The 22074-nt window shown below is 38.1% G+C and overlaps 1 protein-coding gene across 5 annotated transcripts in view; it reads right to left on the bottom strand.

The window, feature by feature from the left end:
- NFIA (nuclear factor I A) overlaps positions 1 to 22074 on the bottom strand; it is a 406846-nt gene that overhangs the window by 187601 nt on the left and 197171 nt on the right. For all 5 annotated transcript variants that reach the window (XM_065883966.1, XM_065883942.1, XM_065883949.1 and 2 more), the window contains exon 3: positions 12294 to 12359. In XM_065883966.1, coding sequence (XP_065740038.1) covers positions 12294 to 12359 — 66 coding nt within the window. The remainder of the gene's footprint in view (positions 1 to 12293; positions 12360 to 22074) is intronic.

Genomic DNA, 22074 nt, shown 5'->3' with positions numbered 1-22074 from the left:
AGATTGCCCTCTAGCGCAGGGTTCGTGTCCATGAGGCAATGAAGTGGATGAAAGAGAAGGTGGGCTACACTTTATTGTGCATCTCCTATGGATCACTGCAAGTTCTGGGCACTTTATACACACACACATCCATAGAGATACATTCATATACATAATCTGCACAGAAACAGTCCTGTTAGTCCTGAGGATGTAATTAAGCCTGTGGGTGCCTGAGCAAGGCTGAGGCAGATACTGAGAGAATGAGACGGGGAATAAAGGAAGACATGACCATCCTAGGTGAGGGAACAACACGAGGAAAGAAAGGAATGAACATTGTTTAAGCTCAAAACGAAACAGCAACTAAAACACATTTCCTGGGAAGATGACAACATTCCACCTTATAAATGAGGAAACACAAGCCCAAGAGTTTAAATTACTTGCCCACATTTACATCATCAGTAAGTTACAGAACCAGAGTTTGAATACTATTCTTGCTATAATGCAAGGTCATTGTTAAGCAATTAGACTCTGGAGTTTAAGTTTGAAAACTCTGTCCTTTCTGCTTCTTGACTGTGGGCAAGCTACCTAAATTCTTTGCATCTCAGTTTCCTCATCTGTAAAATGGGTAACCTAAGAATACCTATCTCCATAGGGTTGTATCAGAGTGAAACAAGATCATGAATCTAGAACCCTTAGCACAGTGCCTTGCTGTGGTGGCCATAAAAAATGAGACACTCGTATCGCATGTTACAAGAAGCATGACTGCCTGACAACCCCAACAGCTCCCCTCTGGATTTATCACCATGTTTGTTCCAGGGAGCTTCCTCCAGGCTCCTAGTCAATGACTAAAGAAGAGGATACTAATGCAGACTGGTTCCTGTGGGACAAAAAACTTTATAACAAGTGACTGGCTCAAAGACTCTCCATTGGCCTGTACAAAACTTTCTTAGAAGCTTACTGATGTCCAGGATTCTTCCTTCCCAATCCTCCTCCTTTCCTGTTTCCTTTCACAGGTAGCAAATCACTATTGCAGTCTGAAGTCTCTCCAACCTAGCCTGGCTCCCTCCCTTCATAGCCCAATAAATCCCTGCACATCTAATCCCATAAGGGCATATTCTTCTTGGGGGACCCAACCTAACACACCAGCACACAGGAAGTCCACAACGAATGTGAGCTACTAGCATGACTGTTAATCACCAAATTCATTATTTCTGTCATTACCTGGTTCTAAATCCCAATACAGTTTAACCCTCCTTTCCAAAACTGCTTTCCTTAAATCTGTGAACATGATCCTTTCTTAAAGTAGGAGGGTACAAAGACCACACCATGTTCCTGTAACATATTCAGACAAGTTTTGTCATACCTAATAAAACAGTCCTAAGTGAAAACATATATATTTAGTTTCCCATAGAGCATAAAAATATGGCACCTTCTATTTTCAAGTCAATCTAAATGTCTTTTCTCTATATCACCTTTGAAGGTGGAGTTTTCCAGTGCTGTATTATTTGACTGATTTTCACCATCTTTCAAGAGGCAACAGTCTACCAATAACTGGATCTTGCGACAAGGTATACTTCCTTTGAAGAAGTGACTCACGCACTGTCCCAACGCCTTACTCAATTACTGTCCCACGAATTAAACTTACGCACTGACTTGGATAGGGAGTGCCTCTCAACTGCAGTATTGTACCCACTGACCGTGCCATACAAGTGGCTTATTGTATAACTACTGGGCTAGGTACCGGCAGCTGCAGGAGGAATGGAATTTAAGCAGTCAAGTCACTAGAACTTCGTGGTACTCTTCCCAGGTCTCATTTTCAGCGGGTTAAATTCCAGTGGTTTGACCCTTTGTGATCAATGAAATCATCACAGACTAATCAAACCTTTTCCTATACTGCTGTTACTACTGCCCATGTAACCTCCATGGGAGTGTGTAGAGAACTAGGACTGGTGGCCAGATAAAATACAGGACTTAGTTTAGATAAACAACAAATCCTTTTTTTGTAATAAGTAGAGTCCATGTAATACTAAAAAAAATTTATTTGTTGTGGATCTGCAATGCAAATTTAACTTGGCATCCTGTATTTTTATTTGCTAAATCTGGCAACTATTAGGGAGAAAAATCAAGCTTCGGGGTCGTGGACTTGAGACCTGGGGATTTACAATCTAAATGGAGTCCTGAGATAAGGGTTAAACTGCAGCTCCACAGATCTAGACCTCCATTAAATGAAAAAAGAATCGTCTGCATGAGAGGGTATGTGAAGCCAACTATCCCATGCAAGCGACTCTGCTTTCAGTGATACACACATAAGGGAAAACCTTTGGGGATACTAAAAGATATTGCCATGGCAGACGAGAGTCTCCTTCTTTGACAATGCTATGAATTAGGCCTTTTGCTTTATTCACCACTTAACTTTAAGTATCTAACACAGTGTCGGGGCTCAGGGCATATCCACCACATCAAGAAATGAATGGATTGGGTATGTGCATACCCTTGTAGAGGATATCATAATTTGTCAAGCATGTGCCAAGTCCCTTCCTTGGCCTACAAGGTCCAGTATAATTTGGCTTCCTGCTACCCCTACCTCCAACTGCTCCTCTTTCATTTGTGCCCCGCAGGCCACACTGACCCTCTGAGTGTTCCTCCAACATGCCTCAGGGTCTTTACACTTACTGTCCCCTCTTTCTAGAACAAAAGTCCCAAGTATCCGCATAATTCTCTTCTTCACCTTCCTCAAGTCTTAGCTCAAAAGTCAACAGATCAAAAAGGCCTTCCCTGACCACCCTCCGTAAAATAGCGCCTATATCCTCCACTGTTTATCCCTTATCTTGCTTTGTTTTTCTTCCTAATATTTCATACCATTTGGTATATTATATATATTAGTTAGTTCATTGTCTGTTTCCTTCCACCAGAAGGAATAAGAGAGATTTTATCTGTTTTGCTCAGTGCAGTATCTGATTCTTGGAATGCACTTGATAAACATTTGTTGAATGAAGGAAGGAATGAATGAATGAATGAAGCCTCTTTCCCCTTACTCGACTATCAGGTCCTTTAGAACAGGATGTCTGATCCATCACTGTATTCCCCCAATGCATCCAGCACATAGTCCAAATGTACCCAGCGGATTCTTAATAACTATCTGCTAAATAACTTATGAGAAAATTGAGGTACAGGTCTTTAAGTGACTTGGACAACTGATTCCCCCTTAACAGATGCTCAGTGTCAGGCTTATAATGGCAGCTCTCCTTTGCTAATCTGACCTATTCGGAAGCTGTGATTTGGCTTCTACTTGTTCATCTCTTGAGTTTACAAATGCTGCTTGCTGAGAAGCTCTCTGGTTGCAAAAATGCCTACAGAGATCTAAGAAAACACTGACTTTCCTTCATGAAGAGATTGTTGGGAGCCTATTACTATTTTGCTGGACCTCACCATAACATCCTTTATACTTCTCTCTTTGGATATTTGCCATACGATGCCTGTGGATAAGGCATATGAGACTCCCCTGTTCCCTTTGGGATAAAATCAACCAAGTATAGAAATTAACAACTGAGATGGAGCAGAGTAAGCTGCAGTAAGTATTACCCCTCCACCACCCCGATTTGAGCTATCCCAGTAGATTTCCTTAACGACAAGGTAATGCCAAGGGAACAGAGTTGCCTGGAGCTGAGTGAAACCTGAAGAAGAGAAAAAGAATGAGGAAGCTGTAGGGAGAAAAGGTGCCAAAAATCCTTGTGGTCACATGAATTTTTCTAGCAGACAACTAATCAAGCTGGATCAGCTACTCCAAATCCCTGAATAAATTATTTATATTACATTCAGTTTACTAATACGATCCATAAATGTATAATTCTTTCCCCAAAATAATATATAGGATTTAAATCAACAAATTCATAGTCAAATGTCAAATCAGACCCTGTTATTTGTGGCAAGGAAAGCTCATACACTATTCCTGACCCAAACTAGCCTCCCTGAAAATCCATCATGCGGATTTTTCAGTGATGGAGAGGAGATCTTCTAAGGAGATCCGTCAAGGGGTCCTATCAGAGCCCATCCAAGCTTCGACCACAGGGAACAGAGAACAAGGGCAGATGGCACTGCAGCCAAACACCAGCCTTCCACCACACCTTCTCCATGCAACTGTGATGTGATGACGGCACCGCATTTGATTTCTTTTCTGAGCCCGGTTCAAATACTACGTGAACTGTTTTGCTTCATATTTTGAGAATCGAGATCTATGGATAACTTTACACAATCCCATATAAGTTATAAACAAACACTTAAAACCACTTTTCTATTTGCAATGTTACATCCAAATGGTTGTCTCTCCTGGAACAAGAGTCACAGGCATGAAGTAATTCGAGGACCAGAAAGACACCTCTTTATTTCTTCTTTCCTCTATAACTATTTGTGTGTGAGGCACTGGCAGAGGGGAGGAGGTGGGGTTTGTGTCTGAAATAGACCACCCAGCCAGTCCGTTTTAGAATTTGGAAATCAGGGGAACAGAGGTCTAAAACATTCCCTATATTGGCTACTAGCCAACTACTTAAAGTCTGTTCAGCTAGTTATCCTCTGTATGTAGACAATAAAACACCCATAACGTGAGAGGTAAAACTACTTCTTTAAAATGACTACAAATTTCATCCTTCTTTTTCAGTTGAAAAGGCTCCTTAACTACCCTGAATCCTGCGGTAAAGCTCATCATACTCTACACTGCAGCATGCATATGGGGGAAGCCTCAGCTGGTACCTCATCTTTCAAAAGGCAGGATCCAAGAATTTCCTTTGTCTGCAGGCATTTCTCAAGAGCCCCTGTAAACAATGATGGGTCACATCTGCTAACAATATTTAAGAAAGCACAATTCACCTGGTCTCAGACTGACATTTTTAGATTAAACCAAATTCTAGTTCCCCAGTCTCTAAAAGAAGATAGACTAGCTCCACTGCATTGCTGAAAATTCATCAGTCAGAATTTAATTACACAGATCTGGAAACCAGAAGGCATTTAGGTTTTAATGTCCCCCCGAGTTGGGACCTTTGCAATATTTAGAATATTGATCATTACTGTTACTGCTGTTATTTTGGTGGTCACTCTACTGTGTCTGTCCCTGCAGGGTTTTTGGAAAAAAATACGGCTGAGAAGAACTGTTGCTAGGTAATTGCAAAAGAAAGTCATGCAAATTATGAAATACTGACAAGTTGCATTTACAAGTCAATGGTGCTAGAATGCTCCTGCTTTCCCAATAAAACGCTGTCCGGCTGCACGTTGCCTCCAAAATTCCTAAAATGACCCAACTATAATGACCCAGTAATCTAAAAATAGTTCCTAAAACAGCAGTCCATCCAGTAGTAGGAAACAATTCTTAGCATTTGGAGTTATGAATTTTATTTTGCCTTCCAACTATGCACTAATATTATAACATAATATCGCAATGTATCTACTACATATTTGAGGAGGTAGTGAAACAAGTTAAAGCAAAGGGTCTGCACTTTCTTATGAGAATACTATCAGATAAAAGAATGTGTGTCCAAAAAAGAAACAGAAATTTATAGTTCTCTTATCTCACCTCCAAGTTCCAAAGTGAATCCTACATATAAATCTTTTACAAAGTGAATCCTACATATAAATCTTAAGTCAGGAAGTCAGTAGCCTTGGAATTTATTTCGTAAGTACCAAAATATTCAAAATACTCACAGAAGTGAGTTAACTGATAACCAACGAGATAGTGACAATTGAGACTGAAGAAAAGTACATTCCTTGCTCCTCCAGCAACTTTTAGCAATGATCCCTAGTTTGGTGATACAGGATGGGAATGACATAAATAAAGATGTTGAACATGAAAGCTAGATTCAACCAGTACTCCAGGGTGATTTTCACACTGGAAGGTAGAGCTGGAAATTTTCAAAATCTGGGGCAAGCATCACGATTCATGGCCTTCCACTGATTGCAGAGGCCCATCTGAGGGCTGATGTCTCTGACATATGTGCAACTACCAGATAAATGAGGCAGAGCAAACATGATTAAAACTAAAGAAAATTATCTAAATACCAACTCTGGTTTCCTGTTATAAATATCACATTTTAAAAACCACTAAGATGAGGTTATTATTATTATTAGCAGCCTGTGCAGGTGATGAGAGAGAGTAAATAGGAAAAACAAAAACAAAAAAACCAAAACACATGTGAACACAACTTTTCTTTTTCCAGCAAGGGAACACCACATTTTCTTTCCTTTTTTAGTTAAGGGTGCATCTACAGGGAGTCCCAGTGCGGGAGTGTGCTTTCAGAGTGCCATTGTTGGACTGTGCTATTCCCTCAGCGTGGTCACACAGAAGTGTGCCTTGAATTAAGTAGGAGGGCTATCACACGAGCTTTTCCCGCAGTAATGCCTGACCTGATGCACCACAGGACGCAAGCTCTGGGGGACTGTTCACAGGCCCTGTAAATATCGAGAAAGCATTGCAAATGTAAAGCATTCTGATATCCACAAATACTCTTGAATTCACAAAGGTGGTTTGAGTAGGTGTTCTAAGTCAAAGTCTAACAAATAGGCTTAAAACCTTCAGGAGTTCTTGAAAAGCCAGAAAGGGGGTTTCAGTAATATGCAAAATGATTAAATGAACGATACCAGTCAGAGCTGAGAACTTTGCCGGGATTCCATTCCCTATGTGGTTATCAACCATAAAGGAACATGATGATATTGCATATCTTTTTTTTTTTTTTTAGTCTTTGACATTGCAATACCTTTAAATGTATTGTTTGATTTTTTCTTATATTTGCTTCAGGTTTAACATTTTAACAGTAGTAACTGGAGTTCTGGGGAAAATCAAAGCTGTTCTCAACACATGAAACCACTGCCTGAATGTAACTTTTCTAAGTTAATGCTGCTCAATTATATCCATTCTCTAGTTTTTTTTCTTCTCAACACAGAGTCTTAATTTTTCAGGTGCATTCATGTGGAAATATTAGTAATAAGCATAATTATAATTTTAGGAAGAGTCTTTAATTTTTAAAGTTCTTTATTATCCCAATAAAATTTCACTTCCTTTCTGGTACAGAAGACAAGTTTTAAACTTAGGTCACATAAAGTGAATTCTTTATTTTAATCTGTCTAGTTTTTTGTTGTTTTTTGCGATACGTGGGCCTCGCACTGCTGTGGCCTCTCCCGTTGTGGAGCACAGGTTCCGGACGCGCAGGCTCAGCGGCCATGGCTCACGGGCCCAGCCGCTCCGTGGCATGTGGGATCCTCCCGGACCAGGGCACGAACCCATGTCCCCTGCATCGGCAGGCGGACCCTCAACCACTGCGCCACCAGGGAAGCCCCTAGCTGTCTAGTTTGATATGTCTCTAGGTGACCAAGGCAAGTACTAAGAGAATCATCATTTTTGGAAGAAATATTTTTGGGTTTTTTTTTTTGGAATTTTTACTTCTTTTATTTTTTTAACATCTTTATTGGAGTATAATTGCTTTACATTGTGTAAGTTTCTGCTGTATAACAAAATGAATCAGCTATACGTATACATATATCCCCATATCCCCTCCCTTTTGCGTCTCCCTCCAACCCTCCATATCCAACCCCTCTAGGTGGTCACAAAGCACTGAGCTGGTCTCCCTGTGCTATGCGGCTGCTTCCCACTAGCTATCTATTTTACATTTGGTAGTGTATATATGTCCATGTCACTCTCTCACTTCGTCCCAGCTTACCCTTCCCCCTCCCCATGTCCTCAAGTCCATTCTCTACTTCTGCGTCTTTATTCCTGTCCTGCCCCTACGTTCTTCAGAACCTTTTTTTCTTTTTAGATTCCATATATACGTGTTAGCATACGGTATCTGTTTTTCTCTTTCTGACTTACTTCACTTGTATGACAGATTCTAGGTCCATCCACCTCACTACAAATAACTCAATTTCATTTCTTTTTATGGTTGAGTAATATTCCATTGTATATATGTGCCACATCTTCTTTATCCATTCATCTGTTGATGGACACTTAGGTTGCTTCCATGTCCTGGCTATTGTAAACAATGCTGTGATGAACACTGTGGTACATGTCTCTTTTTGAATTATGGGTTTCTCAGGGTATATGCCCAGTAGTGGGATTGCTGGGTCATATGGTAGTTCTATTTCTAGTTTTTTAAGGAACCTCCATACTGTTCTCCATAGTGGCTGTATCAATTTACATTCCCACCAGCAGTGCAAGAGGGTTCCCTTTTCTCCACACCCTCTCCAGCATTTATTGTTTGTAGATTTTTTGATGATGGCCATTGTGACTGCTGTGAGGTGATACCTCATTTTAGTTTTGATTTGCATTTCTCTAATGATTAGTGATGTTGAGCATCCTATCATGTGTTTGTTGGCAATCTGTATATCTTCTGTGGAGAAATGTCTATTTAGGTCTTCTGCCCATTTTTAGATTGGGTTGTTTGTTGGTACTGCATATCTTTGATCACACCTCCTTCTCATCTACTATGGCCATTAGTATAGCCCATAGCTTTGGTTTCCCAGCAGTATTAGTCATATCTGTGTATGTATGCCCATGTGTCATACACATACAACTGTACAACTTATACCCACACCCAAATTAGACTTCAACTTCTCCAGGGTTTCTTTTTTTTTTCCTTAAACACTTCTTGGTAAATCAATAGTGAGCAAATACTCAAAAACTACTTGGGGATAATGACAGTATATTTATCTACTTATTAATTTTAATAAATCCTAGGTATCTGTCATGTTCAAGGCATATGGAATTGGTCATGAATCCTATCTTTCATCGGCTTATAGTTTTAATAAGCCAGATTCTATCTGGTTTGTGCCAAGGAAAAACTCACACAAAATTAAAGACATCTAAGTGGAGTCCCTTCTGTCCAGAATAACTTTCTTGAGCATTCATTCTGAAGGTTCTAGCAACTCTGAATCACTCTTGTAGCTGTCAACTCCTGGGAGGTACACAGAATGTGGAGAAGAGAACTAAACAGCGAAATAGATGTGCCACTGTGGGGATTATGGACAGATTTAAGAGACTTAAGCCTGACATTTCAGAACACAGTAGGTATCTACAAAAGCTGTATCGAAAGAGTCTTGCTTTATTTCTGATATTATGTCCCCTTCCACTCCAAGGCTCCCAGCTTTTGACCTCTTGAATATGTGTATCTCATTACAGATATGAGCTTTAACTGGAGAGTGGTGGTAGTTACCTTTCTTTGAGTCCTTACTACGAACCCGGCATTATGCTGTTTCACAGGCATATTCTCATTTTAATACTCATGAGGAAGGATCTTTTAGTGTTCCCATTTTACTGATAAGAATACTGAGGCTGGGGCAATACCTTATTCAGAGTTGCCCAGCCATTATTTAATCAGGCCTGTCTGACTGTAGAGGTGGAATTTTTAATCATTATATTATACCAATTTTGAGTTTCAGAGATTCTGATATTTTATCTCTGGACTTCAGATAATTCCTTCAAAATTCCCATCTAATACTGTAATTGGACAAAGATTTGTTTTCTTTTACAGTTGAGTCTTAAGGGAGTACAAGAAAAGAAAGCAAAAATTCCACAGAAAAAAAACAGACTAGTTGGGCAGGGAAGAAACAGCTGCATCCACTTTAGGTAAAGTTACATGGCCTAGTTTATGGTTTTGGATGAAACAGCATGTTACCATTTGTCTACTCATTTTCCATGGTTTACTAGGAAAATACCATTCGTTTCCCATTACCTTTCTCCTCAAGAGCTAGCATAAAAAGAATATTATTTCCCCTCGAATATATACATAAATAAGGAATAATGAGTTCCCACTTTGTTTGAAGACCAGAGTCTGTCACTTCTTCATCCACCAAGATTTCAAAAGTTCTTGAGTTTTGTTGATATACTTATGAGAGTTCTCTTCTTAAAAATAAAAATGAAACAAATAAACAAACAAACAAGAACTTTTCAGGAACTCATCTTCCATAACCTGGGGTAATGAAAATGAAAGAATACTCTTTATCAAAGCAACCCCAGAAAGTCATCTAATGCATGTAAATACCTAGTCCTGAAATCCTCATTTATTTTCCTTTAGGGATTATATGACTTTAAGGAAGAGGAAATATTTCCTCCAATAACTTCATCTGAGATTGACAAAAGGCAGAAAGAGGAAACCGAAGAGGCTGATATTCCTCTAGTCTGAGCTCCAGTTGGAATTGTCTAAGATGAACCAACTTCAGCTTTTCTCTGAAATAAATAGAAATTTGAAACATAGGAATTTATTACTGTCTCTCCTGGATATTAATACTTTCTTTCTTTGAATTCACACGATCCTTCCCAAATGGTACCGTGAATCCTTGAGGTGGCACCAAGTGATCTGGGGTTAACAGTGAACTTGGCCAGTCTCTCTGTGCCTTTGGCCGAAAAATCCAGGCTCAATCCTCGTTTCTTTTTGGAATGGGAAATGCACAATATCGGTATTACAGCAGCTCCAGAAAGGCATGCCAGGCCTCTCATGCTCTCAATTTATATTTGCATGTGAACAGCTTGTCGGCCATTTTATGAAGACAGATGAATCGCAGGCCTGCGAGAGGGGCGGCCAGACCTAAACACGTGAACCACACACCTCGGCAGCCCACCAGCTCTTAAAGGTGAAAATAAAACGAATATATCTGGACACAACTTCAGGCAGATTATATAGAGATCTAATGTATGAAGAAAACGAAACTAACAAAACTATAAGGCATCATCTATAAGTCAAGTGGGAAATAAAGAATGAAACTAATCTATAAATATCGCTCTTTAAAATGTCAACAAAAAATAAGATGTAGCTGTTTATGACACTAAAAACAAGCCTTCAGAGCTCTCGCTCTCTCTCTCTCTCTCTCTCTCTCTCTTTTTAATGCCTGCTGTGAAAAGATGACTTTGATAAGGAAAATACCACCAAAATACCAGGTTGAGGAGAGGAATAGTCAGATAGTGTATATTTAATATGGGAGCCCAACAATGTTATAGAGAATTCCCCAGGCTTGGGAAATGAAACGAATCCTGAGAAATGAGTGATAGGATATTCAGTGTGGTAAACTCAATCCTCCACCCCACAAAACTGACATAATTCAGTTTACCGATCTATTTCAAAAGATCAGATGGAGATCAAAACGGAAAAATAGATAGAACAACAAAAAAAAGAGAGTCAGGAGGAATGAGGTCATTCTAAGTAAGTGAAAAACAATGTATGGTAGAACTATACTGACTAGAAAAATAATACAAGGAATACTGAACAACGGCCAGCTTTTTTAGTGTAAAGTCTATGAAAGATACTATGGTAAGTATGTTATACACATTATCTTATTTAATTCTTCAACATGTCAATACAACTATTACCGTACCACTTCAAAGATGAGGAATAAATCAGTATTCTGGGAGGGTAAATAACCTATTCAACATTACAAAGGCAGGAAGAAGTAGAGGCAGACTTTGAACACAGGTCTGACACCACAGCCTGAGCTTCTAGCCTCGGTGCCATATTCCCCTCAAAGGTCCCTCAAGGTCAAGTTCCCATTAGAGTCTTCAGCTCTCTCACCAGGGAAGATCACTTTGGAATTTTATGAGATGATATCTATGAAAGTGTATAATACAACGTTTAGCATGTCATGGGTATCACGTGTTTACTTCTTGATTTTTATTGAAACTGATGGTTTTACTCAATCTTAAATTCTAACCTATGACAACCTTTTTCGTCCTTGGAGTGCATATACCACACAGTTAGTATTTTAGTGGATACTATTATATTCATATATAAAGTGTGTATTCTAGGTTAGTCAAGTTTCTGCAACGGAAAGTTTATATATTTATGCAACTGATGAGTTTAATTCTGTCACGTATCCTTAGTGTTTTATTTTAGACAATTTGAAGTGAAAAATCCTTCAAAGGCAGAGATGATTTTCTTAAAGCAATTAGCAAAGGCTTTGAAAAGGCCTCAAAAATACTTCTCAGTCAATAAACTTAAATCACTAGTGAAGAAGACTGTGGGTCACTTGCCACCTTAAAAGGAACTGAAATGAAAAGGCGTTGGCGCCTCACTTACGCTGTAAAAGATCCTGATCTGGTAAATCAACACCGCCTCTCACAGTAATCAACTTTCTTGGGAACTAAGGTTCTTATGAGTACCCTGATAGGGTTTGTGGCTGGGGGGAAGGGTTTGGGGAGGCTAGAGTGGCCCAGAAAACTCCTTGAGTCCTCAAGATTGTTCCTACCGTGGGCCGCCCATAGGGGCAGACCTCAAAATCCTTGTACTTGGTTGGCTGCTGGCTACCATGGACTCTCAGAGCAGCAGTCAAGAGTTCCAAAGTAAACTTACCATTTTCTGGCTGGTCCTTAATGTCAGCGTCACTTGGCTGGCTGGGACTTTCAGATTGACTTGAATCTGAAAAACATAAAAATACAGCCAAAAATTACAGGGTCTGTGAAGGAAAGTGGATCAGAGGTGCCAGACTTTCTCAAAAGGTTCAGCATGGAAACTAGGAATGAGAACGTTACAGAAGTGACATGATGATCGAAAAAAGAAGAGAGAAAAGACAGGGGGTGAAAAGCAGCAGAGGCTGCAGCCCGTGCCTTCAGAGATGACTCTCGGTTCTGTTGTCACCTCCAGTGGCGCTTGGCTTGCGCCAGATCATAACTTGAAACTCTTCAGAAACCATCCTCTTACAGAGACACCATTTCCAAACTGCTCTTCTCCATTATTTATACACTAGAGTCTGATAAAGACTTCATCCTTCATTACACACATCTGAAGCTTGATTCAGAACATAATAAAGTGTCAAAACATATTTTGAAGCTGGTATATAAAAGCAACCCAAACAACAGAAACAAGTTCTGTTGATATTTAGCTCTGTATTACAGCAACAGACTATGCAGACTAACACCATTAAATACTAGAATGCTAATATTCTAGTGCATTTACTTAAAATAACAGGATCACTCAAAGATATCTTTCTCCCCCACTTTATAAGTATTATTTTCCTCTTGTACTGCTGCATTTGGGAGATCCTAACAGGGCTTGTGAGCAAAAACAGGTTCTTGCACACCTTTATTGGATCCCATTTGTTTTTTATTTTAAAAACACAATCATTTTCAAATGAAAAAATTTGATTCAATCAAATTAACTTCTAAAAGAGATAATTTAAAATAAAGTAATATTTAATTTTAAGATGAGATTAAAATTAAGTTAGATCAAAAAATTTCACAGAATTAGAAGTAGGAATACTTATGATACATTTTGGGGGGAAAGGAGAAAAAAGGCAAAATATGTCAAGGAGAGAGTTTTTTATGTAAAGCATTTTCTGAGACTTGAAACAGTATATAACATTATCAAAAAACAAGCAAAAAAAAGTTTCAGAAAAATCTCTGTATCTGTGGAAAGCCTGGATCTGAACTTTACCTTGACTTCACAGGGTTAGAATGGGCTGCCTGAAATTTGACCACATTTCAGCAAGAAGTTCAATGCAAGATCCAAAAGGTCATGACACTTAACTGTGATTAAACTGAAAATATTAATTCTATTTCAACAGAGTTACAGTTTTAGCATTCTCTTTCTTGGAGATGCTGCAAAAGGTAGCAGCACTACTAGTGACCCTAGGTCGAGAGAAGCGCTAAGTTATTACTTTAAGAAAGGCCCCCTGCTTTTAGGCAAATGAAGATTTTAATTATTGGGAAGTACTATTTTTTAAATGTCTATTTAAAAATTTTCAGATGCTCTTAACCTGGTAACTAGAGAAAAAATTCTAGATTGATTCAAAGGTTCAAATAACAAATGATGTGAAAATTTGCATTTTTATTTGTCTGGCAAAGTGATAGCTTTTATCATAATGTAACAATAGCCATAGTGAAGACACAAACAAAAAGCATTACAGGTCAAAAAACTTTAGACAAATTCTTCAAAATGAACCACAAAGTTAAATACAAAATCTGCACTGAAAATTGGAATACAATTTATATCGGATTACATTTGAAATTTTAACTCCATAAATTAACATTATTTTTATAGCAAATGATTTAAAAACACGGCAGGACTACCTTCTCTTTTTCTAAGGGAATATCCTGTAATTTCGCCATTAAAAATGACAAATTCAACGTTCTTAGAAGTAATTCAGCATGTTTTAGGAGAAAGGCATACCTTCATTATTTTTGTACTAGAAAATTTTAAACCATTAATATCCACTATTAAAATTAAAGAAAATATCTAAGTTTGTCTTAGGGAAAGTTAAAATTCTTCCTGATCATGTCCCAGAATAGATACATAAAATTTTGCCAAATAGAACATTTTCTTTGGAATAAGACTGGCAAACCTAACTTTCTATATGATAGCTTAGCCAATATTCTTTTTCTTGATGTAATATCTTTACGATTAATCACTTTACAAAAAGAAAAATATTTTTTATCTCAATTAATTTAAATATACCATAGCCAATTACTTTTCTGATATTTAACTATTAATACTAAGCTAAGGTAAAAAAATAATGAGTGATTCAAACAATTGTTTTAATAATCTAAAAGTGGACTCCTTTGTCCTTTTAAATTTTCTTTTACGTTTGTCACCCTATATTTATAGAAAGGTAGCATAATTATAGAAAACATGAACAGCAACAAAAGATGGCAATAGATACGTTCAAAGAAAGTTTAAAATTCCAAGCCACAGAAAAAGAAGCAAACAAACAGCAAATGACTGAGTGGCAGGAAAACAGCTCAGAGTTGGTCTGAAAGGGGCCGCAGCACTCTTGTGAAAGCTCAGATACAAACACTGGAGAAGGCATCTAGCCAAATTGAAAACGGAATTTAATTTCTCCACTTTTATTCAAAAGCTGGGGATACTGTTCTCCACCGGAGGACTGCATACTAAAACACACCATCTTGGTAATGGATAGGGAAGGCCAAAGATCTACAAGAAAAGTTAAATGATCTAAAGACTTAGGTAATTATTTTCTACCATGGGCTGTTGAATGCCGTTTCTATTTTGAACCAACAAGGAACAAAATTACCCAGTGCTGGTGCAATTCTATGCTGAGAACGCATGGATACTTTCTCTGGTATTGCAAAAGGTCACCAATGCTGTTAAGTATGGAGCCGACCAGATAACCAGAATTATAAATTAATTTCTACCCATACATAATTGATACAAATGAAAGATCTCTTTCTTAAGCATTTGCATTAAAACACTATCACAAAGGTTAGCAACTAATTTACTTTTCTGTTTTAAATACTTGGTAGAGACTTGTCAGAAGCCAAGGTAACTTTATGTCGTACTTTTGGGGACAATTATCACATGGTCTTTTGATTCCCACCACCTGAAATAATTAGAGGCCCCAGAAAAAAAAGAGCCACCTGCATAGAATTGGGTGCCCTTCCTGTATCTGAGTCTCCCACAGCAGTGACTTTATCTGGTTCCCTGGTTGAAAGCCAGAAAATTTGTATATTACAATGAAGAGAATATAATTTAAAATGTGTTTAAATGATGGAGTTGGAAATGCTGTTGTGAGGAAGTATATTAGGATTATCAGTTTTTTTTCCATCTAGGGATTTGATCTTTGTTTAAGGAACCTTAGACGTCAACCTAACCTAAAAGAAAAGCAATTTTTCTTCTGGTTTGTAAAAAATTTATGAGCAGAAATTTAAACCTAAAATTGACAGGGTTTTCATATAGGAGGCTGGATTGAAACCTCTTAATTGAACTGGTAGTCATCTACCTATGCATTTTTATGGCGCCTACAGCTATATTGCTGGAGTACTCAGACAAAGATATTTCACTATCAATATAATCACTAGGGAAAGGAATCAAATAAATCCTAATGCCTACACACTAGCCTCTGCTTCCATAAGCATGTGCACTGCAGGAACAGAAACCTTGTACTGGATTTGCTACTTATGCATGGATCCAGTCCCCCTAACCTCAATTCTGCTCCCCTTCAACTTGGAACCTCAGAGAATACTCCTTTTGGTATGGTGAAGAGTGACAAAAGCATGTCAATATGGTAAAACTGGCCAGGCAGAAATATAGACATCGCTTCCACGTATTTTCTGTTCTCTAGGCGTGATGCAAAGATGGAATGTTGTTAAATCTTCCTTGTGCTCGACCCAGAATTAAACTTTTCCTCTCTGATTCCTGTTTTATTGGCCATACATCTCTTACAATGTGACTTACATTATTTTGCACTAAGGTACTCTTCAATGATCTCCTATGAGAATCTGAGCTCCATAAGAAAAGAATTCCTTTCTTCCTCTAGCCTTACCCTCAGTACCTTCCAAGGGTACCTGGCCCAGCTAAGGATTTGATAACCGCTGAACTAAAGAGATGAATTTTCACTTGTTGTTCAGCTTTCTAATGCTGAACCACTGCCAGTGACTGAAAATACACTAAATTCACACCTAAAAGCAGATTGGGACTTATGAAATGAAAAAGGAGGGTAGAAAAGGTCTTTATTTCTGCTTTATATCCCCCTTCGTGGGACCTGGCAAGGAAGAGAGAGGCACATCCCTCTGGCTCGTGAGTAGGAAATTTTGCACAGCGTTTAGAAGTTGCAGACAATCACCTCCTCTGATCCCCTGGCCGACACACCCACAAGAGGCTCCTTAGAATAGTAAGAGCTGAGAGTGGTGTCTGACACATAAAAGGCCCCCCAGAAATGTGTGCAGGCTAAAATGATGGATGGCAGAAATATTTCGCACATTCAAAAAAACACAAAGATAAGAGAAAGCTGCCATATTCTGATGCCCGAAGAGGGACTCAAAATCCTAACAACTGCTGTTGTGAACAGCTGATAAAAGAAGAGCAGCCACGCAGTGGTGGGGAACCCTTCCCACCCCGAAACAAACCAATGTAATTCCTATTCAGTCAACATGATATCAACAAAAGTCTATGGACCATGAAAGTACAAATTCAGGTTCCAGGGGAAAAATAATTTCACCTAAGTTCAACCTCCCTACATGCATATTGATTTGGTTAAGGATGAAGCTTGAAAAGTCTTTGTTAGAATTTTGTGTCCAGTTTTAAATCTCCCAAATTAAAAGGTGATACGAAGAAATCAGAAGGCATCCAGAAACAAAAACGAGTTAGTCAAGTGAAAGAAAGTGAAAATGCCGCCAAAAAGAGATGAAGTTGTTTTTCATAGTGTGAAAAAGAAAAGGCAAAGTTAGGAATGAATACTTTCCTGCAAATAAATGAAGTGTCAGGAACATTCCTGAGGTAAAAGACAATAAGGAATAGGGTGATTATACTCTGAATATAATAAATACCCCCTAGGATTGTAGCACTTAAAGATTTTTAAAATTTAGGTAGATTCTTTTTTTTCTTACAGAGGTTTGGGAAGATGAGTAGTTTGCAAAAGAGTCAAGCCAAAGAATCCAAGATTCATTTTTCTACATCCATGATGTTATTGAAATCTGTTTCTGATTAGTAGTATAAGGCTTAGAATTACTCTATTTTGATCAATTCACTACCATAAGATGTTTATTACAGTAAGGAAATCTAGAAAAATGGCTGTAATAGTCACATTTTGCTTATTAGTCTCTCTCATAGCTGCAGTTATAAAAGAAATATTATTGTAGTACTTTATAAACTTTAGGAACATTGTCTATTTTTTCCAGTATCACCATGACCTTAAAGACTGAGGTGTGAGGAAATATTTTAAAAACCTTTGAGATGTAGAATGTCACTTCACAGGTGCACATATGTATATACAATCTGGAGCTTACGAGTAAAGCTGATGAATACAATACCATCCACTACATGTAACAGTATCCATCATGGTCTGGCAAAGAACAAACAGAATTTTGTAATACTATCATTAAATCTGGACCACCAAAAATCTTCAGTTATCATCAGCATTTTCAGAGAATGGATAAATCCTTTAAGCTCAGTAAACAATCAAACCAATATTTAATGGTAATTAATGTATATGACTGTGGCCTACTTAATGAAAAACAAATACACAATAACCTGGTTTTTAAAACAAATTATGAGGTGAGTCACACCATAAAAGTTTTCTTATCTTTGAAAATGGAAACACTCCATGGTTCTTTAAATGGGAACTCTTATCTTTACTGTATTTAAAATACAAAATTTGATCTGTGTAACTTTCCCAGTAAGCTAGAATTGTGTGTGTCATGATAACCGCAGTAATCAAGGTATGCACAGCAAATCCTTCTTCACCAGAAGGGAGGTGGGGAGATGGGGCAGAAGGAAAACCCTAATTCCAAAAGGACCAGGCTAGTTTGTACACGTTGGCCCTTGAATCCTCTAATCCGAATCCGAGTGGGAAGGCTGTGTTCACGCAGCAGAGACTTGGAAGGGCTCCACCAGACCACCCCGGGGGCTGCCAGCTGCTCGGGAGATCCACCCCTTAGCCGCTCCCGGATATGGCATTTTCGGGGTCGGAACTTAAAAGCGTTATATAATCTAGATGACTACCATTTTCTTTCTTAAAACTTTTTTTTTACATGCCTTTCGGAAGAAGAATTTGTGAAATATTAAATTTGCAGGAATTAGATTTTTTGGCATTAATGCTGGTATTCAAGGCCCATCTGTTTAGTCAGGGCTGTGTCTGATGATGAGACTGTTTAGGTTGAAGAGTGATTCAACTGTCTTATCACCTACTCATAAACGTGTTATTTGGCTACGTGCACAGGGAGGTTGTGGAATGATACACAGTTTTAACACGTTGAGAAAAAAGTAAAATGGTCTCACCATTGTTGTGTTATGACACTGAGGGGGAATCATTTCTAAGCTTTGAAAATTACAAATTCAGTCACTCTGAAAGTAAAGACCAAATGACTCAATCTTTAAACCTTCAGTCTTCGCATGAGGCTGATTTCCAGTCATCATCGGGTTTTTCAGCAAAGTTATAAGTGAAGTCAATGGCAAGAATGTGGTGATTATAAAAGATATGTAAGCACGATACTCTGACTAAATTTATAATTTCTCGTATTTTCTTTGACAAGGGTCTCTGACTAAAATAAACTAAAATTGACATAACCACTTTGAATTTTGTTTTTTCTCATAACAGGGGCTGTGTTAACATGTGATGGTGATCTGTTAATCAATTCAGAACTCACATTAGTGAGTCAACCTGGTTACCTACCCACTCATGAGTAAACAAAGACCTGCCTAAAAAGCCATGAGTATAACATTATTGCATATCAGAATTGTGCTCAATTTCCCCTTTTGAGTCACTTTTTTCACAAACAAAATTAATTATAACAGTAAGTCCTTGGGGTTCTTAGAAGAAGAAGTATATATTTATACTTGATATATAAATACAAGTATATATTTATACTTGAAGATTACTTATGTAGTCAATCTATACAACTGGAAGTAGAAAAACTCCCTGTATACTTTCATACTATAAAAACAAATGTGTCAAATGAAAATGATGCATAATTTAGTTATAGTCTATACACATTATTTTCATGTGTCTGGATATCTGTAAAAAATTTCATTAAAATAATAAAATGATCTCTGTTGAGGATAATCATGGCTATTAAGTTCAGTTAGTATTCTAAGGATTAACTTTTTTTGCATTCGTATTTCACTATTGAAAGAAGTATGAAAAGGCACAAAGATGGAATCCTAAAAAAATCTGAGCTATATAATTTAACTCTGGATCTCGTTTTTTTTCACCTGTAAAATGGGAACACTAATGACTATTTTGCCTAATTTAATAGAGTTGTTGTGTGGATCAAATAAAATAATGCAAGAAGACCTGATTTTGAAACTGTAAGGTCCCCCAAAAAGAAATGTACTTTTACTTCTGCAATATAAATCTTCCCATCCATATACATTTTTGTTTCTTTTAAAAAAATCAACCCCAGCCGACACATGACATGATTCTGGTAGAAAACATCAGCATCACAGCCCTGGTTTTAAAGTAAACGTTCTTAATTCCAATATACTGGGAAAGAGATTATCTCTGATAATGGAATTTAAATCTCAGTTTGCCGTTGTTTATTCCAGACAGACATTTGTGTGTTAAGTCTGTTTATCGGGCAACACTTTGTCTAAGCCAGGAAGTAGTCAGTCTTTGTAACAAGATGTATGCAAATGAACTTCCCATGAGTCTCCACAGCAAATTGTAGTAAGGAAAAAAAAATTCCTTGTTACTTTACCAGCAAGAAGCTACCTCAAAAGTAGACTAGAGACAGAGAACTATGAGCTAGACTATGCTGATGAGTTTAAATGAATCCTAAATATGTGCTCACAGTCCGTTGCTCTTTATTCTAAGCAGACTTGGTGCCTTACATCTGTTTATCAGACAACACTCTGTCTGGCTTTGTAACCTGTGTGAAAATCAACGGTGACCATAATCCCATGAAATAACCTGTCGGAGGCAAAACTCCAAACCTCCCAACACTTTAAGGACCCCCACCAATAGACGTTCCTATGAAACCTTTGAAACTTTTAAAAAATACATCCAACTCTAACTTTTGCTCACCTTCTATCTTAACTTTTCAACACTCACTGAATTCCCTAAAGGCACGATAGCCTCAGGACAGAATGGTGAATTTTACCATGCAATTTGCACTGATAAATAAAAAATTTGCTAACATGCCCTATCTAATGATCAAGACCAGGGAGGTTTTTTTTTATATACTTTTTTCTATCGTAATAGTAAAACGTTTATTCTTTTATTCTATTACTAAAGTATCTATCCCGGGATCCTCTTTTTTTTTAATCCTAATATAACTGACTCTTTTTAAAAAATCTAAACATGAAGAGTTGAAAAGTGTATTTATTTTTCTTGTTGGTTTTCTATAGGGTTTGAAAATCTTACCAAAGGCATCCAATTGGTTGAGCTTGTCTTGCTAGACAAAATAAACACTTTAGGACTCTACTTGTTTGTATTCTCCTCAGTGGTGCTGTATGCATCAGCAGCTAAAAACAAAGAAACTTTTTAGCTGCTCAGACAAAATGCAGAAGCTTCCCAAACAAGGAGGCAAGGGAGGGGGCATGGGTTGAGGGGACGGTAGGGGTGGAGAAGTGTGCAGAAAGTCTGACAGTCCATTCAATATAGGGATGATGGCTATAATGCATCCAGGGTCCCCTTGCTAATTAAATATGCATTGGCACAGTTTTGATCGATGCAAGCCATGGATCAGATGACACACCTGCAAAATCTTGAGCCCAGAGCTCCCAGGAAAAGGGAAAATACAGTCTTGTCTCCTTATCTTTGTTTTCAAAGGCTCTCAATTTCTGTGCTTAGATATCTAATTTAATTCTCTCACCCCTCAGCAAACTGGATTAGGGAAGTCAATACTGCCTTTGTGCATCGACAGGAAAACACAGCTTTCCTTTTATTCAATTTAGCTATGACCTTTATACAAAGATAATGACAACTGTCTAAAAGTAAGGTGAAGGCCTCAAGAAGAAGACCCCCTGAGCGAAGGCTCCCATGGAATTTTGGATGACAAGGTAGTGGGGTTTACTGTGACATTTTCCTCCTTGGAAAGGAAAAAAGGAGGAAAGGGAATTAAGAATTGGTGGCGGGTGGGAAGGGAAGGGTTGGGACACAGGGAGAAAGCATGGTGGAAGAGATTTCAATCCACTGACTAAACGACCAAACTCTCACAAATCACTGGACCGTGTCATATCCATAACCAGAGAATAATGCTGTCAAAGAAGATGATGAGAATGGCATAGTAACAATTTGCCTTAAAAAATGCAGACGCCTTAATGAGAAGGCTGAAGATTCTGCGGTTGGGTAAATCAGGAAGTTTGGGTTTTCTTGTTTCTTTCTTCCTTTCTTTTCCCCCCCTTGAAGCTTTTGAGAAAACAGGACTATCAGTGTGTTTCTGAGTCCTAACACCAGCGATAGCTAGAGATTTTTGGAGAAGCCTGGGATTCTGCAGTGCTCCAAAGTTCAGACCACGACTACTAACCAAAGGGGAAAATGATACTGGAAGAGTCTCCTGAAAAAGCACTGCTTCCTTTTAACTTCCTTGTCTTTGGGCTTACTTGTTCCATTCATTAGTTCAGGCATTCATCAATGCATCTACTATGAGCCTTTCTCCCTGCACACGTGGTGACAAAAATTTTAAAAAGCAAGGTCTCTGCTCTCAAGGATCTCTCAGTCAATCAGAATAACGATAATAAA

The sequence above is a fragment of the Phocoena phocoena genome, chromosome 1 (genome assembly GCF_963924675.1).
Source record: "Phocoena phocoena chromosome 1, mPhoPho1.1, whole genome shotgun sequence".
Taxonomy (NCBI): domain Eukaryota; kingdom Metazoa; phylum Chordata; class Mammalia; order Artiodactyla; family Phocoenidae; genus Phocoena; species Phocoena phocoena.
Note: the sequence above shows the minus strand (reverse complement) of the source record. Positions and strands in the feature narration are given on the sequence as shown.